At 43.8% G+C, this 25420-nt stretch overlaps 2 protein-coding genes across 7 annotated transcripts; one reads left to right on the top strand and one right to left on the bottom strand.

The window, feature by feature from the left end:
* Positions 1–755: 755 nt before the first annotated feature.
* Positions 756–7428, top strand: LOC106582015 (RCC1 and BTB domain-containing protein 1). Of its 5 annotated transcripts, none has more exons than XM_014164652.2 (12): positions 756–913; positions 2023–2251; positions 2403–2553; positions 2730–2896; positions 3430–3588; positions 3737–3844; positions 3906–4048; positions 4143–4336; positions 4416–4542; positions 5108–5259; positions 5493–5623; positions 5855–7428. In XM_014164652.2, exons 2-12 carry the CDS (start codon positions 2126–2128, stop codon positions 5993–5995), a joined length of 1599 nt encoding a protein of 532 aa, XP_014020127.2. In that variant the 5' UTR covers positions 756–913; positions 2023–2125; the 3' UTR covers positions 5996–7428. The 5 variants fall into 5 exon arrangements, with proteins under 5 accessions (XP_014020127.2, XP_045560560.1, XP_045560559.1 ...); XM_045704604.1 differs by having other exon boundaries at positions 767–1016; positions 4146–4336; XM_045704603.1 differs by having other exon boundaries at positions 767–1016.
* Positions 7429–10744: 3316 nt separating this feature from the next.
* phf11 (PHD finger protein 11) lies at positions 10745–24308 on the bottom strand. 2 transcript variants are annotated; one of them, XM_014164656.2, is made up of 17 exons: positions 23963–24308; positions 22677–22781; positions 22382–22515; positions 22184–22218; positions 20866–20942; positions 19093–19160; positions 18924–18973; positions 18723–18787; positions 18577–18599; positions 18292–18356; positions 18100–18178; positions 13602–13636; positions 13462–13508; positions 11817–11889; positions 11270–11656; positions 11056–11127; positions 10745–10829 (listed from the first exon to the last, which is right to left on the bottom strand). In XM_014164656.2, the coding sequence occupies exons 1-17, from the start codon at positions 24080–24082 to the stop codon at positions 10753–10755; spliced, it is 1512 nt and encodes a 503-aa protein (XP_014020131.2). In that variant the 5' UTR covers positions 24083–24308; the 3' UTR covers positions 10745–10752. The 2 variants fall into 2 exon arrangements, with proteins under 2 accessions (XP_014020131.2, XP_014020130.2); XM_014164655.2 differs by having other exon boundaries at positions 19093–19163; positions 23963–24307.
* Positions 24309–25420: the final 1112 nt, after the last annotated feature.

Raw genomic sequence — 25420 nt, 5'->3', positions numbered from 1 at the left:
GAAGTGCGATTTTAAATAATTCAATGAGTTGATAAGTTGTTTGTGGGGTTAGTTTTTATTTCAGAGCAACTAAAGAAATGGGAGATGGATGGGACAACATGAGGAGTGAAACGTGCTTGTTTAATCAAACAAATAGACAGAAGGGCAGAGTCAAGATTAAATTCACCTCTGCTCTGACGTAGATTAGAGCAAACAAAAGAAAACACCCACTGAATCACCTGATAACCCCCAGGATTAACTGAGAGTAAAACTGGATCAGGAGAGCGATCAAGCTTCTTGCAAAACCTGAAATAAAAGGATTATGTTGAGAAATGCAAATGTTTAGCATATGTTTTGGGGGTGGTTATTTTATGGTCAGACAGCCATCTAGTGACCTTTGTCCTATTTATTTAAGGTATATTGACAAAATACATCTCTCCGCCCCAACAATGGGAGTCATTGTCCACGATCTAGCTCCCTCTTGTCTTTTCTTTAGGTTGGTGGATAATCCTTTTTTGAATTCTCCATGAGGGTTGTTGGTGTCAACCGCTTGTATTCAATTGAGAGATGCTATGCTACTAGCCTCATGTCATGAATATGCATAGCTATCTCGAGACTGATAAAGGTGTTTTTTTTCTTAAAGTTGCAGTAATGTCACGTGTCCTACTTCTATCAGCGCACTCGTAACAACTGGGCGAAACAACGCCACCTGCTGGAGGGAGACAGATTTCCCATCGAGTTGGGCCTCTCTTGTTTGAATGTTGATCACGTGACGTATTGGCTCTCACTTCCGGACACACCAACATCAACAACCGAGGGAGCAGCTAACGGTATCGGAGAGGAGGTGGTACTGGCGGCAGGAGAAAGCCTTTCAGTGACCGGGAGGCTAGCTACCCGTCCACTGGTAATAGCACCAAACTAACGCATCTCATAGGTAGGCTTGGTGGTGTTACACTTTTAAACATACTTTTATTTTTATCTATTTTGTTTTCCTCCCCGGAAAAGTTGTCATTATTGACTATGGAACGCTCTTGTAGGTCAGTGAATGCACGTTGTTGTCAGCTGGCATACTCGTTTACTAGCAGTAGCTAGTTTAGCTACAACTAGAATGTTTTGTTGGCTTGCTTTCTAGATAACGTATCTAGCCAGGTCCACAGTAATTTAAGGCGAGTGTGGCACTGTGTGAAATCTCTGATCACTGTATAGGTAACTTTAGATGGCTAACTAATCAGCTAAAGTTGTTTAGCTAGCTAGTTCCACTAGCTACTAATTTCATCAATAGACTCAAGAAAATGTGAATGCGTTTTCGGGTTGTAGCATTAACATTATTTACTCTCATTTCTGATATACTAAACTGGCTAGTTGACAGTTTTGCTTGTGTAGAGTCAGAAAATTGACTCTAGTCTTGATCTTTTTCGATTGACATGTTTGTGTGGTAATAATCCCTAGTTGGTGAGATCAAGGGTCTGCAATCGATCCTAAAGCAAAGCTCTAACTGAGAAACTATTCCCAGCCTAGCTGCCTGCTTTAAAACAGTATCACGTTTTTTTTACCTATGTCTCAGCTCACTGGATATAGAACCCACCACATGTAAGGTCAGTGTTTCCAAACCTGTTCCTCGGATTGCGCATATTTATTCCACCCCAACACTAACCCACCGGATTCATATAGTGCTTGGCAATTACTCGGGTTTGTGCTGGGACAGAATAAAAATGTGAAACTCTGCGGGTCCGTGGGGAACAGATTAAATTATAATCTGGAAACGTTTAGAGATTATAGGCCAGGACAATGGTCTGTTCTCTCTGTTCTGTCTGCTCAATTTCACCAACTCAAAACACTAATGGAAATGAAAGGTGGTCTGAGGTTGCAGAGTATCTGAGTTATACAGTATGTGTGTGTGACTGTTTGTGCCCACATGTGCTCTGATGATTGTGAATGCGTGTGTGTTTGATCTCTGACTTCGAGTTGTGTGTTCTCTGGTGGTTGTGTAAGCTCTCGGTCTGTCTCTGTGTGTTCTCTCGATGTCTCTTGTCTAATATTCAGTGTGAAAAGCAGGGATAGCATCACCCACCAAGACCACGCACCTGCTCCTCCCTGTAGCCGGGGACACACCCCTCCAACGTCGCAACGGAGATCAAGGCGCACTATGGTGGATGTGACAAAATGGCCGCTGTTTAGCCTGATGGAAGGCGAGGAGCTCTCGTCCATACGACAGGCCTGCGTGTTTGGAACCTCTGCCAACGAGGTCATCTACATCACCCACAATGATGACGTAAGTGGTCAGATGATTGGTGTAGTCCGTGTGTTTTATCTGGAGTGACCCCTAGGTCTCTCTTCTGGAATACACATGCACTCTGCACAGCACATGCTGACTGGTGTCTGCTTGTTTCAAACAGTGACCCATCTCTCTTTCTCTTCCTTAGGTGTTTGTGTTTGGGCTGAACTGCAGTAACTGCCTGGGAACAGGGGATAGCCAAAGCACCATCCTACCTAAGAAGCTGGACTTTCTGAGTGGGAGGAAAGTGGTCAGCCTCAGCTATGGCAGCGGACCCCACATCCTCCTGGCCACTGAGGGTACTACAGCACATAACAGGGATACAACGTTCAAGAGGATGACACAGAACGTTGGACATAGAAATGTCTTCGATAGAGCTGACATGATTCCCTAATCCCTATCCCAGATGTCTGTTCAAAGTATTTCTACCACTATTTGGGGTTTCTAACTCACCGATTCCTCCATTGTGTGTCAGAGGGCGAGCTGTTTGCCTGGGGTCACAATGGCTACAGTCAGCTGGGGAACGGGACCACCAACCAGGGGGTCGCTCCTGTGCTGGTGTCTGCCAGCCTGCTCAACAAGAGGGTGACGGAAGTGGCCTGTGGTTCACATCACTCCCTGGCCCTGACCAACACTGGAGAGGTGAGAGAAGGAAGGATGGAGAGGCAAAGTGAGGGGTAGTGGGAGGTAGGTGGCTTGTGACTCCTCACCCCATGATCCCTATTAATGCTGGAGAGGTTAAAAGATGAAAGGATAAAGGAGAGGGGTGTGTGTGGGGGTTGGTCTGTGGGGTTCTGCTTATATTGAAAATAACACTTGTGTCTGTCAGAAACATCTGAGGGGCTGGCCAACAACATTCCACAGACCATGGATTGAGAAACACTGCTCTAAGCCCCCTTACCACCGTGCCCTAGTTTAAACCAACTTACTGTGACCCGGTAAATCTAAGCTCTGTTATAAAGGCCCTATTGTTACCCTCTGTTCTTTCACTGAATCAGCTTTATGTCACTGGTCCAGTGACTGTCACCACTCTAGAATGAACCTCTTGTATTATCAGGGAAGTGGGCTGGACTTGTATTGCTGTTAGATGTTCTATAGTGTTTTGCACTATATTATTAAACCTGAAGAAAATCAAGTTATTCAGTGAAATGTGATTGTCTGACCTCCCTGTCCAGGTGTATGCTTGGGGCTACAATAACTGTGGCCAGGTGGGGTCAGGGTCCACGGCCAACCAGCCCACCCCCAGGAGAGTGTCCAACTGTCTGCAGAACAAGGTGGTCGTCAGCATCACCTGTGGTCAAACCTCCTCTCTGGCTGTGGTCGAGAATGGAGAGGTGAGTGACCACAGTTTGAACGTGGGTTTGATATGAAATATGTTAAGTATTTGTTGTATTCAATCAGCAGGTGTACTTTAACTTAGTAGGTTCACAAGTATGCAGCAACTTTGCAGGACACCTAAGAGAGTGTGTTTGTTTCTCTCAGGTGTACGGCTGGGGCTATAACGGAAACGGCCAACTGGGGCTAGGCAACAACGGGAATCAGCTGACACCTTGTCGCCTGGTGGGCCTGCAGGGTCTCTGTGTGCTACAGGTGAGCGCACACACACACACACACTACCTCCACTAACATTAACCCCTCTCTTCCCGTTCAGATAGTGTCTGGCTATGCCCACTCCTTGGCCCTAACGGACGAGGGGCTGCTGTATGCCTGGGGGACCAACACCTATGGCCAGCTGGGCACAGGCAACAAGAGCAACCAACTCAGCCCAGTCCAGATCATGGCTGAGAAGGAGAGGTGAGAAATGTGTATATACACAGGCAGACACAGTACACATCATGGCTGAGAAAGAGATGAGGCAGTCTCTGAATACAGATCTCCTCCTCTCCAGCAGGATTGTAGAGATTGCAGCATGCCACTCCACACACACCTCAGCAGCTAAGACTCAGAGTGGCCAGGTGTACATGTGGGGCCAGTGTAGGGGTCAGTCCATCGTCTTGCCCTTCCTCACACACTTCTCCTGCACTGATGACGTTTTTGCTTGCTTCGCCACGCCTTCCGTCATGTGGAGGCTGCTCTCTATGGGTAAGGGTGTGTGACTGAGTACATCCTCTCCTTTTGGCAGAGCGTGATGACTTTCATTGTGATTGTGTGTTCTCTCCAGAGCATGATGACTTCCTGACAGTGTCCCAGTCTTTAAAGAAGGAGTTTGACAGCCCAGAGACGGCCGACCTCAAGTTCAGCGTGGACGGCAAATACATCCATGTGCACAAGGCTGTGCTCAAGATCAGGTCAGGCAGGTTGCTCACTGGGCTCTAACACAGCAAGATCAAATTACCCAGCTAACATCAATAAATGCTTTCCAAATCTAAATACCTTTTTGGATTATTGGGAAAGTTTGAAGTTGAATGGTGTATTATTGAGTCAAGTTGTTTTACCAGACCCATTGCAAGTTTCTTTCCTAGTGAATGAGGAAATGTGGCATTATGAAAATAATATTAAAGAACACTGGTTTTACATTAGTGCTTTTCAAAGACACTTAAAGGGATAGTTCAGGATTTTGGTATGAAGCCCCTTATCTACTTCCTCAGTCAGGTGAACTTGTGGATAATATTTCTATGTATTTGCGTCCAGTATGAGGGAAGTTAGAGGTAGATTCGTGTGCCAATGCTAACTAACTTGGCACAAAGACTCAAAGTGTTTGGGTACAGCTAGCATGCTTAAATGGTATCCACAAGTTCGTGACTCTCGGGAAGTAGATAACAGGCCTGATTGCCATAATCCTGAACTATCTCTTTAAATTGAGGATATTTAGTGACGCTAACAGCTGTCCTCTCTACCCCTCTGCACTGCTAGGTGTGAGCACTTCAGGTCCATGTTCCAGTCCCATTGGAATGAAGACATGAAGGAGGTGATAGAGATCGACCAGTTCACCTACCCCGTCTACCGCTCCTTCCTAGAGTTCCTCTACACAGACAACATAGACCTGCCCCCAGAGGATGCTATTGGTCAGTCCCCCACCTAGCCATGCCTTACTGACAAGGCAATTCATCAATAGGGGCGGGTTAAAGGCTGTGACAGTGCTACCAGTCAAGCTCATATTGGGGTGTACCTCATCTGTAGACCAAGGGTCATTGATTTATAAAAGTCCAGAAACAACGCAGATTCAATATACACATAACTAAGCAAACAATGTATGCAAACCAAGCCAACAGTGATCCAGACTGTCTATGGTTGTTAGGTCTGCTGGACCTGGCCACATCCTACTGTGAGAACCGCCTGAAGCGTCTCTGTCAGCACATCATCAAGAGAGGCATCACCATAGAGAACGCCTTCTCTCTGCTCGCGGCTGCCGTGCGCTACGACGCAGAGGTCAGTCCCGCTTCCACACCTAGCAACAGGTAACCCTTCACCCAATCTTAACCTTTAGGCGGATTAACACATCTGACCCTGTACCAGTGGCTAGGAGCAACTTCTACCAAGTCTACTCTACCAGGGTTGTGTTCATTGGGGCACACCATAGCAAAGGAGAACTAAAGTGAGCGTTTGTTATTGGACAAGTGCTAACTTCATATTTCCTGTTTAACCATGTGGCGTATCTAGGACCTGGAGGAGTTCTGCTTTAAGTTCTGTGTGAACCACCTGACGGAGGTGACCCAGACTGCAGCCTTCTGGCAGATCGAAGGCAACCTTCTCAAAGAGTTCATCTGCCGAGCCAGCCGCTGTGGAGCCTTCAAGAACTGACCGCTGAACCGGCTCATCTGTCTCCATCACAGGGAGCTACGCTAGGCTAACCACGCTCTGGTCTGCCGTCTGATACGAGCCACCAGGCTGTTCCGTTAGCTGTAGCGTCTGCCAGTGGTTGTCTGTTTACTGCACATGAGATGGGTGGCAAAGGATGTTAAGTAGTTACCCTAACCCCTGTATAAGGGGTGTTACAGAACTGTTCAGAGGGGTTAATAGATATTTATATATTCTCCCTCTGTGGGTTGGTAGTTACAGTTGCAGCTTTGGAGGCCAGAATTCTTTGCAAGTATTTTGTTTCCCTTTTTCCCTTCCAATCATACGTGTGGATTGAGTTCTTGATGAGTGAGGAGCACATTTGCACTTTCTGATACGGTGCAGTGGGTTCTGGGAAAGCCTGTGTGAGATTGATATAAGTAACTTGTCACTACTGACAGATAGCGGTCTTCAGTGTTCCAATTGAACAGTGGGTCTCAGGTTATTAGTCTAGGGATTGATTCAATCAGATCTGCTTTAGCCAACATCTGCGTAGTGGTTGTTTTTGGGGTGTCGGAGGTGGAACTGCGCTAGAGCTGTCAGATCCACAAGTGGTTCCCGGCCTTATACCTAAAGCGGACATTGCCATTGGCTGCACGGAGTCACATTAACAGAAATCCCATGTAGCCTTGTTTACAAGTTTGATCACTGGAATGTGAGATGTAATCTACACCTCGATTAGGACTATAGAAATCCTCATTATTTTGTTATGATTTTTCAATTTGACTGCCCACCTTCTTGTTCTGAACTTCTAACATGACTGGGACAGGTGTGGCTTCATGACAATGATCAAGAGCTGCAGCTCACCGATCTAATGTCTCCACAGTTCAACCTCCAACACTGCCAAAACATCCGCTATGCTGGAGTCTGTTGTTGCCTGGTAACGCTTGATCTGATTGAATCTATTCCTTAATCTGTTAGAGCAATAAAAAAAATCCATTTGTGAAACCACATCATTCCTAAAAAGAGCAACAAAAAAACCTGTGCATGGGGTCAATGTAAACTCCATGAGAGAGTTCTTGGAGAACATTGTCTGTGGAGCACATTGGGTTGGCTGGGCTTTTGAATGCAATATTTTCAGCCTATATTGAAAGATGTTACAGATGACTTCAGACGTTTAAGGTATTGTTACTTTTCAGTAATGTTTGGACTATATGTCAGCTGTACAGAACTATTATACAGAAATGATAATCACCTATTTTTTATGTTCATTAAAGACAACTTGTAGATATTTAGTTACACACACTGAGTGTGAGAAAGCTGGGTGAAGGCTGCTTTGTTGTTGCCAGTTGAGTTTTTATGATTCCAACTGTCAGTAATTCATTTCTATGACTATTCTATGGAGTGGAGTGCCAGTTAACTTTCCTCAATATGACCAATACAAATGACCAGCTCAATGGAGTTGTCCTTATTGGATCCTGTTCTGAGGGCAGCACACAGTTGATCTGTTGGATAAAAGCTCTGTGGGCAGAGCCGAAAGTGACAGATCAGTGGGTGGAGTATAAGTGAGAGTCAAAGAAAAGGGTGGTAGGCTGGAGGTGGGTGTAAGACTGGTTGCGAAACACAAGGGCTCGATTCAATCCCACCTCCGAAGTTCAGCGCTATAGCGGTAATTTTCGACTGAGCCGACATATGCAGCGTTTACCGTGTATGCAGTCTCCGCTACCACGGAAACATTGTGATGCATTGTGCATTTTTTACATGGTTGACAATATAAGACAAGTACTGGAAACAACACTGAAAAATATGGCCTGGTATTCATAGCTGACTTTGAATAGGCTTTTGATAAAGTTGACTGGAGTTTATAAATAAATGCCTGAAATATTTCAATTTGAGAATCTCTTATAAAATGGGTTAAAGTTAAGTATAGTAACAGATGTAAAATAGCAAATAATGGCTACTCAGAAAGTTTAACTGTCAAGAGAAGTAAAACAAGGTTGTCCATTATTGCCATCAAAATATTAACTATTTAAATCAGATCTAACAATAATATCAAAGGGTTAGAAATCCAGGGCTTAAAAATAAAAGGTGCCATTGTACCCTGACGACTCATGTTCTTTTAAATCAACAATATGGATCCCTGCACAACCTCATAGGCGATCTAGATCATTTTCCTAACCTCTGGATTAAAACCAAATTGATGCGTGTACTATATTACGTATTGGATCACAAAATACAACTTTTGCGTTACCGTGTAGTTTACCAATAAAATGGTCTGACGGTGATGTGGACATACTCGGTATACATTTCCCAAAAGAAATTAACTCACTCTAATCAATTTTAATAGAAAGTTGGCAAAAAGATATTGCTACCATGAAAAGGAAACATCACCCTGATTAACTCTTTAGTCATATCACAGTTTACATATTTGCTCATGGTCTTGCCTACACCTTTATAAAACCTAGTTTTATAAATTACATGAGCAAAAATATTCCATTTTATTTGGAACGGCAAGCCAGACAAAATGAAACTGAATTCGGAGGGCAGAAATGATTACATATTAAAGGGTTAGACCTCACTAAAGGCGTCAGTCATACAAAAGTTATTACATTCCGAACTGGTTCTCTAGCAGATTAGTAAGAATGTCTCACCCCGTGTTCAAGAATGGCCTTTTTCCCTTTATTCAGATTACAACCTCTCACTTTCGGTTATTATTTGAAAATGATTTCACATAAAACACACTGTTACAAACAGACATAATACACTAACATATTGACCAGGTAAATACTCTTAACAGTCTAAAAAGAGAATTGATTCTTCATCTACCATAGTCCAGCAGAATTTTCCTATGTATTGTGTCAATGTATATATTGAAAGGTTTCTGGTTTGCTCAGATAAATTATTCAATTTCTTTATTGCATGGCAGCATGACTACAACAGAAGAACCATATCTCCACCTTAAAACCTGCAGCCTCCTAATGTGACTTGTTGATGCATTTCCCCAGTCCACAGAACAGTAGGGGAAGAAGGGAAAAGTAAGGTTTTTCTTTATTTTTACTATTTTCAAACATTGTAGAATAGTGAAGACATGAAAACACACATGGAATCATGTGTTAAATCAAAATATATTTTATATTTGAGATTCTTCAAAGTAAGCCACCCTTTAAGTTGATGACAGCTTTGCATTCTCTCAACCAGCTTCATGAGATAGTCACCTGGACTGCATTTCAATTAATAGGTGTTGTTAAAAGTTAATTTGTGGAATTTCTTTCCTTAATGCATTTGAGCCAATAAGCTGTGTTGTCACAAGGTAGGGGTGGTATACAGAAGATAACCCTATTTGGTAAAAGACCAAGTCCATATTATGGCAAGTATAGCCCAAATAATCAAAGAGTAACAACAGTCCCTCATTACCTTAAGACATGAAGGTCTGTCAATGCAGAACATTAACAGTTTCTTCAACGGCTGATGAAACTGGCTCTCATGAGGCCCGCCACAGAAAAGGAAGACCCAGAGTTACCTCTGCTGCAGAGGATAAGTTTATTAACAGTGAACTGCACCTCAGATTGTAGCCCAAATAAATGCTTCACAGAGTTCAAGTAACAGACATCTCAACATCAACTGTTCAGAGGAGTGAGTAGGTGTGTCCGTGCCTAAAAATCAGGCCTTCATGTTTGAATTTCTGAAAAGAAACCAATACTAAAGGACACCAATAATAAAGAAGAGACTTGCTTGGGCCAAGAAACTTGAGCAATGGACATTAGACAACTGGAAATTTGTCCTTTGGTCTGATTAGTCCAAATGTGAGCTATTGTCTTTGTAATAAGCAGAGTAGGTGAACGGATGATCTCCGCATGTATGGTTCCCACTGTGAAGCATGGAGGAAGAGGTGTGATGGTGCTTTGCTGGTGACACTGTCAGTGATTTATTTAGAATTCAAGGCACACTTAACCAGCATGGCCACCACAGCATTCTTCAGCGATACGCCATCCCATTTAGTTTGCGCTTAGTGGGACTATCATTTGTTTTTCAACAGGACAATAACCCAACACACCTCCTGGCTGTTTGACCAAGAAGGAAAGCGATGGAGTGCTGCATCAGATGATCTGGCCTCCACAATCACCTGATCTCAACCCAATTGAGATGGTTTGGGATGAGTTGAAAGGGAGAGTGAAGGAAAAGCAGCCAACAAGTGCTCAGCATATGTGTGAACTCCTTCAAGACTGTTGGAAAAACATTCCAGGTGAAGCTGGTTGAGAGAATGCCAAGAGTGTGCAAAGCTGTCATCAAGGTAAGGGTGGCTACTTTGAAGAATCTAAAATATATATTTTCATTTGTTTAACACTTTTGTTTACTACATGATTCCATGTGTTATTTCCTAGATGTCTTCATTATTATTCTACAATTTTTTTTAAAATAAATACCCGCCCCAAAATAGTACAAAAAAAGTAAAACCCTTGAATGAGTAGGCGTGTCCAAACTTGACTGGTACTGTACATAATTTTTTTACATTGGTGAAGCTATAAAGTCCCTTTTCTGGCAAGTGAAAAAGCCAGCCTCTTCTTCTTCGACAATTGCTTCTACTATATATAAATATGAACACGTTGGTAATATAAGATTAGGTTATGTGTTTGGTATTATGATAAGGTAAGAAAGCGGAACAACTTTTTTCAAAAACCATTGAGAAATCAAATGATAAATATATGGCTGAATAATACACCTTTAAAAGTGAGGTAAGGTGAATTGAACTTTGAGGGCTGTAATTTATCTGGCAGTGCTGCTCATCTTTTCAGGGCTGACCTGGCTTCTCTTATGGCTGCCGTAGCTCTCTGTAGCTCCATTTGCTTCTTCTGAAACGCTGAACAAAGGATGGAGAATACATTTGATTTATATTTGCATCATTTTAGTTGTTTAAAGGCACACGAAGTGCACGTAGAGCAACTTACAGAGCATACAACAAACAATGGGTCTGGGCTAGAAAAATATGAATACAGGCTTCACAAGCTTTGAAAATAAGAAGCCTTACCATTTGCACAACGCTATAAAAACTCCTATAACCCTGTTATTAATCCACTAATTCTCACCTCTCTTCTGCTGTGAAAGCATCTTTGATAATTTTCCAGAGGCCTCAATCACTCTCAGAGAGAGATCATAATCTGTGAAGGAAGACAGAGAAAGCAAAAACATACGAAAGAAAATAAATGAAGCCTGCAATTCTGATTATATTCTCCTAACAGTGTTCAATTGGTGACGGTTTTATTTAATATACCAGCCCCCCCCCCCAGCCGTTCCACTCACCCTCCTGACTGGCCTGATCTGACAGGATCCTCTTGGAGATGCCGACCATGTCAGAGATGAAGGTGGTGAAGATGGACTCTGTACAGCCTGCTTCGTTACACCTCCTCCAGAACACCTTGCTGGCTGCATTGCCGGAGCCAGAACCACCAGGTGAACCCGGGCCTCCAGGTCTTGCCAGGGGACACTGGGAGACGGAGTGTGGAGAGGGAGTAGAGGGAGATGGAGAGGACACTGGCCCATAACACACAATAGCTGTGCTGGTGATATTGAGTGGACCAGAGTGGACGGACGAGCAGTCAGGTGAGTGGACAGGCGAGATGGGATCATGAGCAGGTCCAGGTGAGTGAGAGCTGCCGTGTGGTGAACCAGGTGAGTGCGGAACAGAACCTTGACAAGACGCAGAGAGGATAGAGAGAACACAGAGGGAGCGAGATGATAGAACTCAACTATTTCATTGAGTTTCTCCCTTCCTGGCTAGTAGGGAGGTGTTGTATGTAAGAATTTAGTCAAATGAAAAGTGAGCGTGCAGGTGAGGAGCTGTATCTACCTATGGCCCCAGAGGGTTCTTCAGATGCAACACACAGCATCACTGGCAGCAAAAGACTCTGGGACCCAGCATCCTGGAGAGATCAAATCAAATTATATGTCGCATTCTTCAAAAACAACAGCTGTTGACTAACGGTGAAATGCTTACTTATGAGTCCTTTTCCAACAATGCAGGGTTAAAGATAAAGATTAAAAAATACAAATAGAAACAGTGACACAAGGAATAAATACACAGTGAATAATGAGTAGAAATAACATGGCTATGTACAGGGAGTACCAGTACCGAGTCAATGTGCAGGGGTACGAGGTAATTGAGGTAGAGATGTACATATAGGTAGGGTTAAAGTGACGAGTCAATGTGCAGGGATACGAGGTAATTGAGGTAGATATGTACATATAGGTAGGGTTAAAGTGACGAGTCAATGTGCAGGGATACGAGGTAATTGAGGTAGATATGTACATATAGGTAGGGTTAAAGTGACGAGTCAATGTGCAGGGGTACGAGGTAATTGAGGTAGATATGTACATATAGGTAGGGTTAAAGTGACGAGTCAATGTGCAGGGGTACGAGGTAATTGAGGTAGAGATGTACATATAGGTAAGGTTAAAGTGACGAGTCAATGTGCAGGGGTACGAGGTAATTGAGGTAGATATGTACATATAGGTAGGGTTAAAGTGACGAGTCAATGTGCAGGGGTACGAGGTAATTGAGGTAGAGATGTACATATAGGTAGGGTTAAAGTGACGAGTCAATGTGCAGGGGTACGAGGTAATTGAGGTAGAGATGTACATATAGGTAGGGTTAAAGTGACGAGTCAATGTGCAGGGGTACGAGGTAATTGAGGTAGAGATGTACATATAGGTAGGGTTAAAGTGACGAGTCAATGTGCAGGGATACGAGGTAATTGAGGTAGATATGTACATATAGGTAGGGTTAAAGTGACGAGTCAATGTGCAGGGGTACGAGGTAATTGAGGTAGAGATGTACATATAGGTAGGGTTAAAGTGACGAGTCAATGTGCAGGGGTACGAGGTAATTGAGGTAGAGATGTACATATAGGTAGGTTTAAAGTGACGAGTCAATGTGCAGGGGTACGAGGTAATTGAGGTAGAGATGTACATATAGGTAGGGTTAAAGTGATAGATGGACAGTAGCAGCAACATATGTGGTGAGTGTGTGTGTGGCGTCAGTATGTATATGTTTTGTTTATGTAGACTGTGTGTGTGTGAGAGAGTCCTGTGTGTGTATAGAGAGTGCAAAAAAAAAGGCCAGTGAAGGTAGTCTGAGTAGCCATATGATTAGTTATTTAGCAGTCTTGTAAAGTAGCCTCATGGCTTGAGGATAGGTGTTCAGGGTCCTGTTGGTCCCAGACTTGGTACCGTTACAGTGCAGTAGCAGACAGAACAGTCTATGGCTTTGGTGGATGGAGTCAGAAAAATGTTTGGGCCTTCCTCTGACACCGCCTGGTATAGAGGTCCTGGATGGCAGGGAGCTTGGCCCCAGTGATGTACTGGGCCGTACTCACCAACCTCTGTATCACCTTATGGTTGAATCAATGGTTTAGGACCAGTATAGAGATACAGTAATGCCACAGGAGAAGTATTGGACGAGTAGTCAGAGAAATAAAGCCATGTAACTAACTCACTGAGTCGATGGATGTAGAGTCCCCATCTTCAGGTGCTGGCTGATTTCCTAAGGAAAATGACAGTTGGTTTGATATCATTAGGTTTGATATTAAACACCCTGGTAATGTGGTGTGTTAATGTGTGTCCTGACATGTTTTACCTGTGGTGGAAGCTATGGGGGTCTCAACATGATTACTGTGAAGTAAGAGAGCAAAATTAATCATCGTGTCACTGTACGCTACAGAGGCAGGCAACTGTCTCCCTCCTTCCCTTTTTAGAACATTTGGCCTACACCGGAAACGCCCCAACACCGAAATGATAACATGCGATTTGAACAACCTTGACAGAGAGCCTTGGTAGGTAAAGAAATTTGTCAGAATAAACCTCCAAACGACCTTCAATGCCATACAACACTACTTCCGTGGCCTCCAACTGCTTTTAAAAACTAAGTGCATGCTCTTCAATCGATTGCTGCCCGCACCCTCCCGCCCTCTAGCATCACTACTCTGGACAGTTCTGACCTAGAATACATGGACAACTACAAATACCTGGGTGTCTGGTTAGACTGTAAACTCTCCTTCCAAACTCACATTAAGCATCTCCAATCCAAAATTAAATCTAGAATCGGCTTCCTATTTCACAAAACAAAGCCTCCTTCACTCATGCTGCCAAACATACCCTAGTAAAACTGAAGCTGGAGTCTTATATCACCTTCTCTAACTTTAAGCATCAGCTGTCAGAGCAGTTTACTGATCACTGTACACAGTCCATCTGTAAATAGCACACTCAACTACCTCATCCCCATATTGTTATTATTTAATTTTTTTGCACCCCAGTATCTCTACTTGCACATCTATCACTCCAGTGTTAATGCTACATTTTATTTATTTCACCTCTATGGACTATTTATTGCCTTACCTCCCTAATGTCTCTACATTTGCACGCACTGTATACAGATTTTTCTATTGTGTTATTGACTGTATGTTTGTTTATCCCATGTGTAACTCTTGTTTTTGTGGCACTGCTTTGCTTTATCTTGGCCAGGTCACAGTTGTAAATGAGAACTTGTTCTCAACTGGCCTACCTGGTTAAACAATTAAAAACTCCAATTTGAGCAGCAGCAGCTGAAAACTGAGCTCCTACAAATATTGAAATTTACATGGTTTTTAGAGTGAAGTACATCGGAAAAAAGCAAAAGACAACTGCAAGACTGAATAGGAGAAAAAACAAGCAACAAACAAAGAAGATAGGCTTTTGAAAAATAACCATTTTTCATAAAATTGTAGTTATCTTAGCAAGCTGAATTGTTTACCAGTTGCTAAGCAGTTGCTAGGGACTCTTTTGGAAGAAGCTAGCTAGCTAACGAAGAACAACAAAGAATATCTAGTTAACAGAAGAAAAGAAAGAGAAAATCAGGACAGAAGAAAAAGGATATCAAAGTGAAACAGTTCTCTAAAGACACAGGAGACAATAATACAAGAAACAACACTTCTGTAGCTTGTCAACTATGTGTCTGTCTATCCCTGTTCTCTCCTCTCTGCACAGGCCATACAAACGCTTCACACCGCGTGGCCGCTGCCACTCTAACCTGGTGGTCCCAGCGCACACGACCCACGTGGAGTTCCAGGTCTCCGGCAGCCTCTGGAACTGCCGGTCTGCAGCCAACAAGGCTGAGTTCATCTCAGCCTATGCTACCCTCCAGTCCCTAGACTTCCTGGCGCTGACGGAAACATGGATTACCACAGATAACACTGCTACTCCTACTGCTCTCTCTTCGTCTGCCCACGTGTTCTCGCATACCCCTAGAGCATCGAGCCAGCGGGGTGGTGGCACTGGAATCCTCATCTCTCCCAAGTGGACATTCTCTCTTTCTCCCCTGACCCATCTGTCTATCTCCTCATTTGAATTCCATGCTGTCACAGTTACCAGCCCTTTCAAGCTTAACATCCTTATCATTTATCGCCCTCCAGGTTCCCTTGGAGAGTTCATCAATGAGCTTGACGCCTTGATAAGTTCCTTTCCTGAGGATGGCTCACCTCTCACAGTTCTGGGTGACTTTAACCTCCCCACGTCTACCTTTGACTCATTCCTCTCTGCCTCCTTCTTTCCACTCCTCTCCTCTTTTGACCTCACCCTCTCACCTTCCCCCCCTACTCACAAGGCAGGCAATACGCTTGACCTCATCTTTACTAGATGCTGTTCTTCCACTAATCTCATTGCAACACCCCTCCAAATCTCCGACCACTACCTTGTATCCTTTTCCCTCTTGCTCTCATCCAACACTTCCCACTCTGCCCCTACTCGGATGGTATTGCGCCGTCCCAACCTTCGCTCTCTCTCTCCCACTACTCTCTCCTCTTCCATCCTATCATCTCTTCCCTCTGCTCAAACCTTCTCCAACCTATCTCCTGATTCTGCCTCCTCAACCCTCCTCTCCTCCCTTTCTGCATCCTTTGATTTTCTCTGTCCCCTATCCTCCAGGCCGGCTCGGTCCTCCCCTCCTGCTCCGTGGCTCGACGACTCACTACGAGCTCACAGAACAAGGCTCCGGGCAGCCGAGCGGAAATGGAGGAAAACTCGCCTCCCTGCGGACCTGGCATCCTTTCACTCACTCCTCTCTACATTCTCCTCTTCTGTCTCTGCTGCTAAAGCCACTTTCTACCACTCTAAATTCCAAGCATCTGCCTCTAACCCTAGGAAGCTCTTTGCTACCTTCTCCTCCCTCCTGAATCCTCCTCCCCCTCCCCCCTCCTCCCTCTCTGCGGATGACTTCGTCAACCATTTTGAAAAGAAGGTTGACGATATCCGATCCTCGTTTGCTAAGTCAAACGACACCGCTGGTCCTGCTCACACTGCCCTACCCTGTGCTTTGACCTCTTTCTCCCCTCTCTCTCCAGATGTAATCTCGCATCTTGTGACGGCCGGCCGCCCAACAACCTCCCCACTTGACCCTATCCCCTCCTCTCTTCTCCAGACCATTTCCGGAGACCTTCTCCCCTTCCTCACCTCGCTCATCAACTCATCCTTGACCGCTGGCTACGTCCCTTCCGTCTTCAAGAGAGCGAGAGTTGCACCCCTTCTGAAAAAACCTACACTCGATCCCTCCGATGTCAACAACTACAGACCAGTATCCCTTCTTTCTTTTCTCTCCAAAACTCTTGAACGTGCCGTCCTTGGCCAGCTCTCCTGTTATCTCTCTCAGAATGACCTTCTTGATCCTAATCAGTCAGGTTTCAAGACTGGGCATTCAGCAGACTGCTCTTCTCTGTGTCACGGAGGCTCTCCGCACTGCTAAAGCTAACTCTCTCTCCTCTGCTCTCATCCTTCTAGACCTATCTGCTGCCTTTGATACTGTGAACCATCAGATCCTTCTCTCCACCCTCTCCGAGTTGGGCATCTCCGGCGCGGCCCACGCTTGGATTGCGTCCTACCTGACAGGTCGCTCCTACCAGGTGGCGTGGCGAGAATCTGTCTCCGCACCATGCGCTCTCACCACTGGTGTCCCCCAGGGCTCTGTTCTAGGCCCTCTCCTATTCTCGCTATACACCAAGTCACTTGGCTCTGTCATATCCTCACATGGTCTCTCCTATCATTGCTATGCAGACGACACACAATTAATCTTCTCCTTTCCCCCTTCTGATAACCAGGCGGCGAATCGCATCTCTGCATGTCTGTCAGACATATCAGTGTGGATGACGGATCACCAGCTCAAGCTGAACCTCGGCAAGACGGAGCTGCTCTTCCTCCCGGGGAAGGACTGCCCGTTCCATGATCTCGCCATCACGGTTGACAACTCCCTTGTGTCCTCCTCCCAGAGTGCTAAGAACCTTGGCGTGATCCTGGACAACACCCTGTCGTTCTCCACTAACATCAAGGCGGTGACCCGATCCTGTAGGTTCATGCTCTACAACATTCGCAGAGTACGACCCTGCCTCACACAGGAAGCGGCGCAGGTCCTAATCTAGGCACTTGTCATCTCCCGTCTGGATTACTGCAACTCGCTGTTGGCTGGGCTCCCTGCCTGTGCCATTAAACCCCTACAACTCATCCAGAACGCCGCAGCCCGTCTGGTGTTCAACCTTCCCAAGTTCTCTCACGTCACCCCGCTCCTCCGCTCTCTCCACTGGCTTCCAGTTGAAGCTCGCATCCGCTACAAGACCATGGTGATTGCCTACGGAGCTGTGAAGGGAACGGCACCTCCATACCTTCAGGCTCTGATCAGGCCCTACACCCAAACAAGGGCACTGCGTTCATCCACCACTGGCCTGCTGGCCCCCCTACCTCTGAGGAAGCACAGTTCCCGCTCAGCCCAGTCAAAACTGTTCGCTGCTCTGGCACCCCAATGGTGGAACAAGCTCCCTCACGACGCCAGGACAGCGGAGTCAATCACCACCTTCCGGAGACACCTGAAACCCCACCTCTTTAAGGAATACCTAGGATAGGATAAAGTAATCCTTCTAAACCCCCCTTAAAAGATTTAGATGCACTATTGTAAAGTGGATGTTCCACTGGATATCATAAGGTGAATGCACCATTTTGTAAGTCGCTCTGGATAAGAGCGTCTGCTAAATGACTTAAATGTAAATGTAAAAAGAATAAAAACATACACTGCCTCCATTGATAGTAGTTTAACTGAAACTAGATAAGAGCACCATTACCTGTGTTCAGAGTTGACACGGTCTTCTAGATTGGACTCCAGAGGGGAAAACTCCATATCAATCCTATTCACATCTCCATCTGTTACAGAACACACCAATCAATGCAATGTGTCACTCATGTCTTTGTATAAAACTTTATTTAAAAAATGATCAAGGTGATGAAAAAGGAGGCTACAGGAACAATAAAGAAACCTGAGTCTGAGGAGTTATCCAGTATCCTCCTGTGTTTGGACTTTCTTGATGATGTGACTTTCTGTCTGACAAAAAATAATGGAGAATGTGCGCAGTGTTCAGAAAATAGTCCCCAAAGAATCCAGTCCATATTATGAATGAGAGACACACATTTACTGAACTGTTTGTCAGCAAAGAATCTAGATAAAGCAGCATGAACTCCACCCTGAGAACAGAGCAGGTCAGCTGGACAGAATCAAAGAACCAGACCACCCTACGACATGCATACCTCAATTCCATACTTACTTCCTAGAGAAGCTCAACCGTCTCTGTTTCAAAAGCAAAGAGATTATGATTCACTATATTTTCATATGATTACATGAACATATTAAGTGACTTTCTTTACTGCAGAAGATATGCATCTATTTTTAAAAGCTAAAATATACACACACCTTGGGTGTTTGTGTCTGCCGTTGGTTTTCAGGCGTGTTGGAGTCACTCTTGCAAGATGAGGGTCCTGACAATTAAAATGAAAACAAATCCGAAACATACTTCTGTAAATGATGCATCTGATCTACAGAGAAGACCTTTGTGTAACACACAACCAAAGGAAAAGTTTGTTGGTGTGAGTCAGTGGAGACAAAATGACTTACCATTCAGCTCTTTCTGCAACGACAGTGGTTTATGCTTTTCACAATACAACCTGTGACAGAGGCATTCCAGGCTCTTACAACAACATAATAAATCACCCTTGCTGACATCAATGATAGAAATGAATGAGCAAAGCTATTGGTTTTGGAATAAAAGACTCCTCATACTCACTTGAAAATGCCACTGTCGATGTGTTCTAGACTGATGCTCTCTTCTTTCTTTTCACAGATGAGACAAAACTGCTGCAATTGGGAATGAATATTGATTAACTTTAGGTTACATTATTTTAGGTTATAAACTCAGCAAAAAAATAAACGTCCTCTCACTGTGTCACTGCGTTTATTTTCAGCAAACTTAACATGTGTAAATATTTGTATGAACATAAGATTCAACAGACATGTGACTAACAGAAATGGTATGTGTCACCGAACAAAGGGCGGGTCAAAATCAAAAGTAACAGTCAGTATCTGGTGTGGCCACCAGCTGCATTAAGTACTGCAGTGCATCTCCTCATGGACTGCACCAGATTTGCCAGTTCTTGTTGTGAGATGTTACCCCACTCTTCCACCAAGGCACCTGTATGTTCCCAGACATTTCTGGGGGGGAATGGCTCTAGCCCTCACCCTCCAATCCAACAGGTCCCAGACGTACTCAATGGGATTGAGATCCGGGCTCTTCGCTGGCCATGGCAGAACACTGACATTCCTGTCTTGCAGGAAATCACTCACAGAACGAGCAGTATGGCTGGTGGCATTGTCATGCTGGAGGGTCATGTAAGGATGAGCCTGCAGGAAGGGTACCACATGAGGGAGGATGTCTTCCCTGTAACACACAGCGTTGAGATAGCAGGCAATGACAACAAGCTCAGTCCGATGATGCTGTGACACACCGCCCCAGACCATGACAGACCCTCCACCTCCAAATCGATCCCGCTCCAGAGTACAGGCTTCTGTGTAATGCTCATTCCTTCAACGTTAAACGCGAATCCGACCATCACCCCTGGTGAGACAAAACCGCGACTCGTCAGTGAAGAGCACCTTTGCCAGTCCTGTCTGGTCCAGCGACGGTGGGTTTGTACCCATAGGCGACTTTGCTGCCTTACAACAGGCCTACAAGCCCTCAGTCCAGCCTCTCTCAGCCTATTGCGGACAGTCTGAGCACTGATGGAGGGATTGTGCGTTCCTGGTGTAACTCGGGCAGTTGTTGTTGCCATACTGTACCTGTCCCGCAGGTGTGATGTTCGGGTGTACCGATCCTGTGCAGGTGTTGTTACACGTGGTCTGCCACTGCGAGGACGATCAGCTGTCCGTCCTGTCTCCCTGTAGCGCTGTCTTAGGCGTCTTACAGTACAGACATTGCAATTTATTGCCCTGGCCACATCTGCAGTCCTCATGCCTCCTTGCTGCATGCATAAGGCACGTTCACGCAGATGAGCAGGGACCCTGGGCATCTTTCTTTTGGTGTTTTTCAGAGTCAGTAGAAGCCTTTCTCTTTAGTGTCCTAAGTTTTCATAACTGTGACCGTAATTGCCTACCGTCTGTAAGCTGTTAGTGTCTTAACGACCGTTCCACAGGTGCATGTTCATTCATTGTTTATGGTTCATTGAACAAGCATGTGTTTAAACCCTTTACAATGAAGATCTGTAAAGTTATTTCGATTTTTACGAATTATCTTTGAAAGACAGGGTTCTGAAAAAGGGACGTTTCTCTTTTTTGCTGAGTTTAGTATTACACTACAGGACCAATATTTGGAGGGAGAAACGTGATTTGTATTCATTTCTGAGCCTTCAGCTAGATGATGTTGTTCAATGATGACCAGAAGACTGGAATAGTGACCAGCTAATCAATCCCACATAGGCCTAGCTATTAACTATCCATTTTCATAAATGACCTGTGTGCGTGTTATTCAATTCTTACATTACACCGTAGTCAGTGGCATACAGACCTTGGATGACGTTTCTCCATTGTTGTTCTTCTCTGTGTCTGAATCACTGTTGCAGGACAAAGCTGTACCATTGGATGCTGTGTTGAGACAGAAACAATCCTCAAGAACAAGTCAAAGTAACACCTCATTAACTTCTAGTGTATAGTGTGTGTTTGTGTACCAAGCCAGGAAGATTTGCCCTGATGGACTAACAGCTATTTAATAAACTAAACACATCCAGATGGGTATTGGGATGGACAATTAATTGATTCCTGCTGTAGGCTTGGGTTGTATACTGTGGTATTTTGAAATACGGACGGTATGATTTTCAATACCGTCCCAATGTATTTTGTCTTGTCCCCCCCCCCCCTCCCCAAAAATGATAGAGCCAGTCTCATGGTATGTTTGTTTACAAAGAGCTCATGGAGCAAATGGAAGATGTGCCAAAAAGAAAGTTTACACCACCTTGAACTTTTTTCACATTTTGTTGCATTAAAAAGTGTAATCGAAATAGATTGAATTGTATTTTTTGTCATTGATCTACACAAAATACTTCATAACGTCAAAATGAAAAGAATTATACACATTTGTACAAATTAATAAACAAAAAATATAGTCATTGCATAAGTATAGTTCAGAAGCTTAAATTAGTTCAGAAGTAAAATTTGGCTTAACAAATCACATAATACATTATCTGGACTAATTCCTCTGTCCTCCATACATACAACATCTGTCCTCCATACATACAACATCTGTCCTCCATACATACAACATCTGTCCTCCATACATACAACATCTGTAAGGTCCCTCAGTCAAGTACTATTACTTTGTTTAATATATTTTTTATAATAATTGTATCCGCTTTTTCGTGATATCGATGACAAATCCATTTTAATCCCACGGTGTAAAACAATAAAATGAAGACATCCAAGAGGGGTGCAGTGTTTCTATAGGCACCGTACATTTTCTCCAGCTCAGGGTTACAGCTGTCTATTTGGTTTGCTAGCTATAGGTGGCCATCTTGCAAGATCAAGCTTCTTGGCTACAGCAGAGACAATCAATCCCCTCCTGGATCAAGTGTGAATAGCCTTTTGAGATAATTGTACAACTTTATGCGCTGGGTTGTCTGTCCTTGCATTTAGTTTATTTTCGCTTGCGCTTGTTAGCTTTTTATTTAGTTTAAGAAATAGCGCCCCTTGTGGGCACTGCTGGAAATACCATATTCCCCAGTATGGTACAGGAGAATGGTATTGAAGGTATGGAAATCTGGATACCACTCAACCCTAGCCTACAGGCATGAATCAGATGGATACATAAAACTAACCAGCAGCCACCTTACCTGCTAACTCTGGATTATGCTTCTGACAGTACACCCTGTAACAAACACAAAGGCACGGTCGTAGAGACCCAGTCAATAACATGTTCATTAACTTTATCAATTAAATTGGTCAGTTGAGACCCATTGTCCTTTACAATGAAGTTCAAAAATATATTTCACAGTTGTTTAGGAAGAAAAGGCGTTATGCCTTGCACTCACGTATACTTCCCTGCAATACGGTCTTCGACGTTGTGGGCCCTGTCTCCCACAGCACAGGGGTAATGGTAGGACTTCTGACAGCATTTCACCTCACACCCCACCGTGGCACCCTTCCTCTTACACCTGTAGCAAATCTGGGGGGGGGGGGAATACAGTTTGGCCAACAAAGCCATCAGACATTACTGAAACATAACACACACACACACTACTTAATTAGTTCAAACTATGTTCAAACCATGATAGTTGTTTGAACAAATGAAGTCAAACACTAAGGAAAATATGAAAATAACCTCACCAGTCGGTTTCCCCTCCTCATCTCATTCTGGACATCTTTTACAGTGAAACCAAACAAGTCGTCAAGCTCTGGAGAGTTCTGGCAAATAATCCCAGATGAATAAAGCTGCAATTCAAACACATGGAAGAGTTCAAGGGGCAATCTGGGATTCAAACACCAAATGGCAGCCCCAACAGTTTTATTTGATAAATATTATGTAACCAATCAAATTCATAGATGGAGCTATGGATGCATGGACTGGCCATTCATGCGATCAAAATTATAGTTTTAACCATGTTTTGAAGATATACAGTGTTTGTTTATAAACAAAGAAATACAATGTTATTTGGGGTTCTGATGGGGTAAGATATACCTCATAAGGCATGTCAATTATATTATCATAATCGGAAAATCAGTGTCCCCAAACGAACTGCATTCAGGATTTAAATGGGAAAGGAAACGACAAAGCCTATCATATAAGGTAAGGTGTCCTTCTGCAGTGTTCACTCCCTTTGAGTCAATAGACCAGGGGTTCGCAAACTTTTTGAGTCCAGGGAACCCTTTCGTGATATCAAATTTTTCAGGGACCCCTCATAAATCAGAACACAACTCAAGTGAGATAAATCGCATACAAGAAGTTCTACTATGACTGTCAGTGCATGGCCGGAGGAACCAAGTCTCGGGCCCTGGGAAGGATCATTTTAAAGGCCCATCTCATGGCATTGTAGAGGAATTATTGCAGTTTAAGCTAATTTCCTGCAATTCTACACATTTTGTCATGGGGCAGAGAGAAAACTATTCCGTTTTAAAGCTTACATTACAGTGCATTTATGTTAAAAAAAAAATACAATAACCTTTTGGGGAATACAAGAATAATTGAGCTGTCAAATCAATAATTGGTGAAGTGCTGTGGATACCAATATCCCTGTGCGCCTCCCGGGCCCATGTTGCCCAGGGTTAATAACATCAATTGTATATTAATAATATAACATTGTATAACTCTAAACTTATTCCTAAAATCCCTTTGCCAAAATTCGTTGAATCTGTTAGTAATATTATGATTTTTTTAAATGCAGTACCTCGAGTCCGAAAACCCCACTTTGAGAACCGCTGGCTGCAATAGACAAATCATAACACTAGGTAGGGTCAGAACCCCACTGTTAACCACATGCTGTTGTCTACTAAATCTGCAAATTGCATTGACTCGTTTTAGTTCCTTCCAAAAAATGATCGTGGCTAGCCTAGCAGCACCAAAATATTCTCCCAAAGCAAAATTACAGGTCACGGCAGAGCTTTACGAATCTTACCAAGCAGTTCTGATGAGCGGTGACGGAATCTTTCGTCGATAGCGGTCCAGTTGTCAGATTTTCCTCGGAACCTTTACAAAGTACGCATCGTATTTTCCCACCATGACGCTCGGGACCCATTCTCCATGCGTTGTTGTCTTTAGCAATTTGACAGAAAAACACAGAGTGCTAGAAATGTAAGTATGAGCGGATCGCGCTAACCTCCGTCCATTCGCACCTTCGAATTGTTGTTCGTTTCTACATTAATACAGAAATCACACGATATGAATCAGATAGTAGGGCCCGCCTGACTCAGTATTTGGTCAGAATGGTCAACGTTTCGGAACGTCATTTCCGACTAGACAAAAACAATCATCCTGCTTCTGCTTCCATGGTATAATGGCTTCCGCATACATTAAATGTGTATTCCGCCACCTAATGTGCGGGTGAATAATAAAGATCCCAAAAAATGAAAATATTTGGGTAAAATAAATAAAATATCGTACCAACTACCAAAAAAAAAATATTACTAAACAAAATCAACCTGCTTTTCTGTAAAAAAACTTAAAAATAATAATTCTAATCAGGTCCCAACACAGGCTCAGAAGCCTCTTCTGAGAGCGGGACATTTCCTAGCGACAAAAGTCCGTACTGCTTCTGCTGTAAAGTCTTGGAGCCCCAAAAACGTATCGGCTGCAGATATAATGATATCTAGCTTCTTAGACACTTGTGCTGTACAATTAATCACTGTGGCTATAAATGCCACAAAATCCACCCTCTTCACAATGATTGTTTCGAGATCACCTGATTGACTTAAAACAATAGCAACTGGCTGCAATGTATCCACTGCCATATTTTCAACGCTGTTGTCTTTTGCCCCTTCGACCCTCTTCACCGCCTCCAAATAGGAGATCTGCTGCACAGCCCTGATCCTAGACACCTCTACCTCCTTCACCCTAACAGGGCACTCAATGAAGTCCGGAGTATGATCCCCACCACAGTTGCAACATTTTCCATTCACAGATTATTCAATATCATACTTCTCCTGTCTGCAAGCATTTGACACATGACCATATCCTTTACAATTTCCACACTGTAATGGTTTGAACACAGCATACCTCACATATCCAAGCTTCACATATTCAGGTAGAGTTACTCAAACAACAATAATATCAACAGGCTTTTCTCCTTCCATCCATTTACCATACGGGTCAGGCGACGTGCACTGACCAATCCTGGGATTTTCTGACTAAGGTACTCATCATCTACATTACCATTCAAAAGTTTGGGGTCACTTAGAAATGTCCTTGTTTTTGAAAGAAAAGCACCTTTTTCTGCCCATTAAAATAACATGAAATCTATCAGAAATACAGTGTAGACATTGTTAATGTTGTAAATGACTATTGTAGCTGGAAACGGCAGATTTTTTATGGAATATCTACATAGGCGTACAGAGGCCCATTATCAGCAACCATCACT

The sequence above is a fragment of the Salmo salar genome, chromosome ssa21, assembly GCF_905237065.1.
Source record: "Salmo salar chromosome ssa21, Ssal_v3.1, whole genome shotgun sequence".
Lineage (NCBI taxonomy): Eukaryota > Metazoa > Chordata > Actinopteri > Salmoniformes > Salmonidae > Salmo > Salmo salar.
The sequence above is the reverse complement of the archived record's forward strand: the minus strand, read 5'-3'. Positions and strand labels throughout refer to the sequence as shown.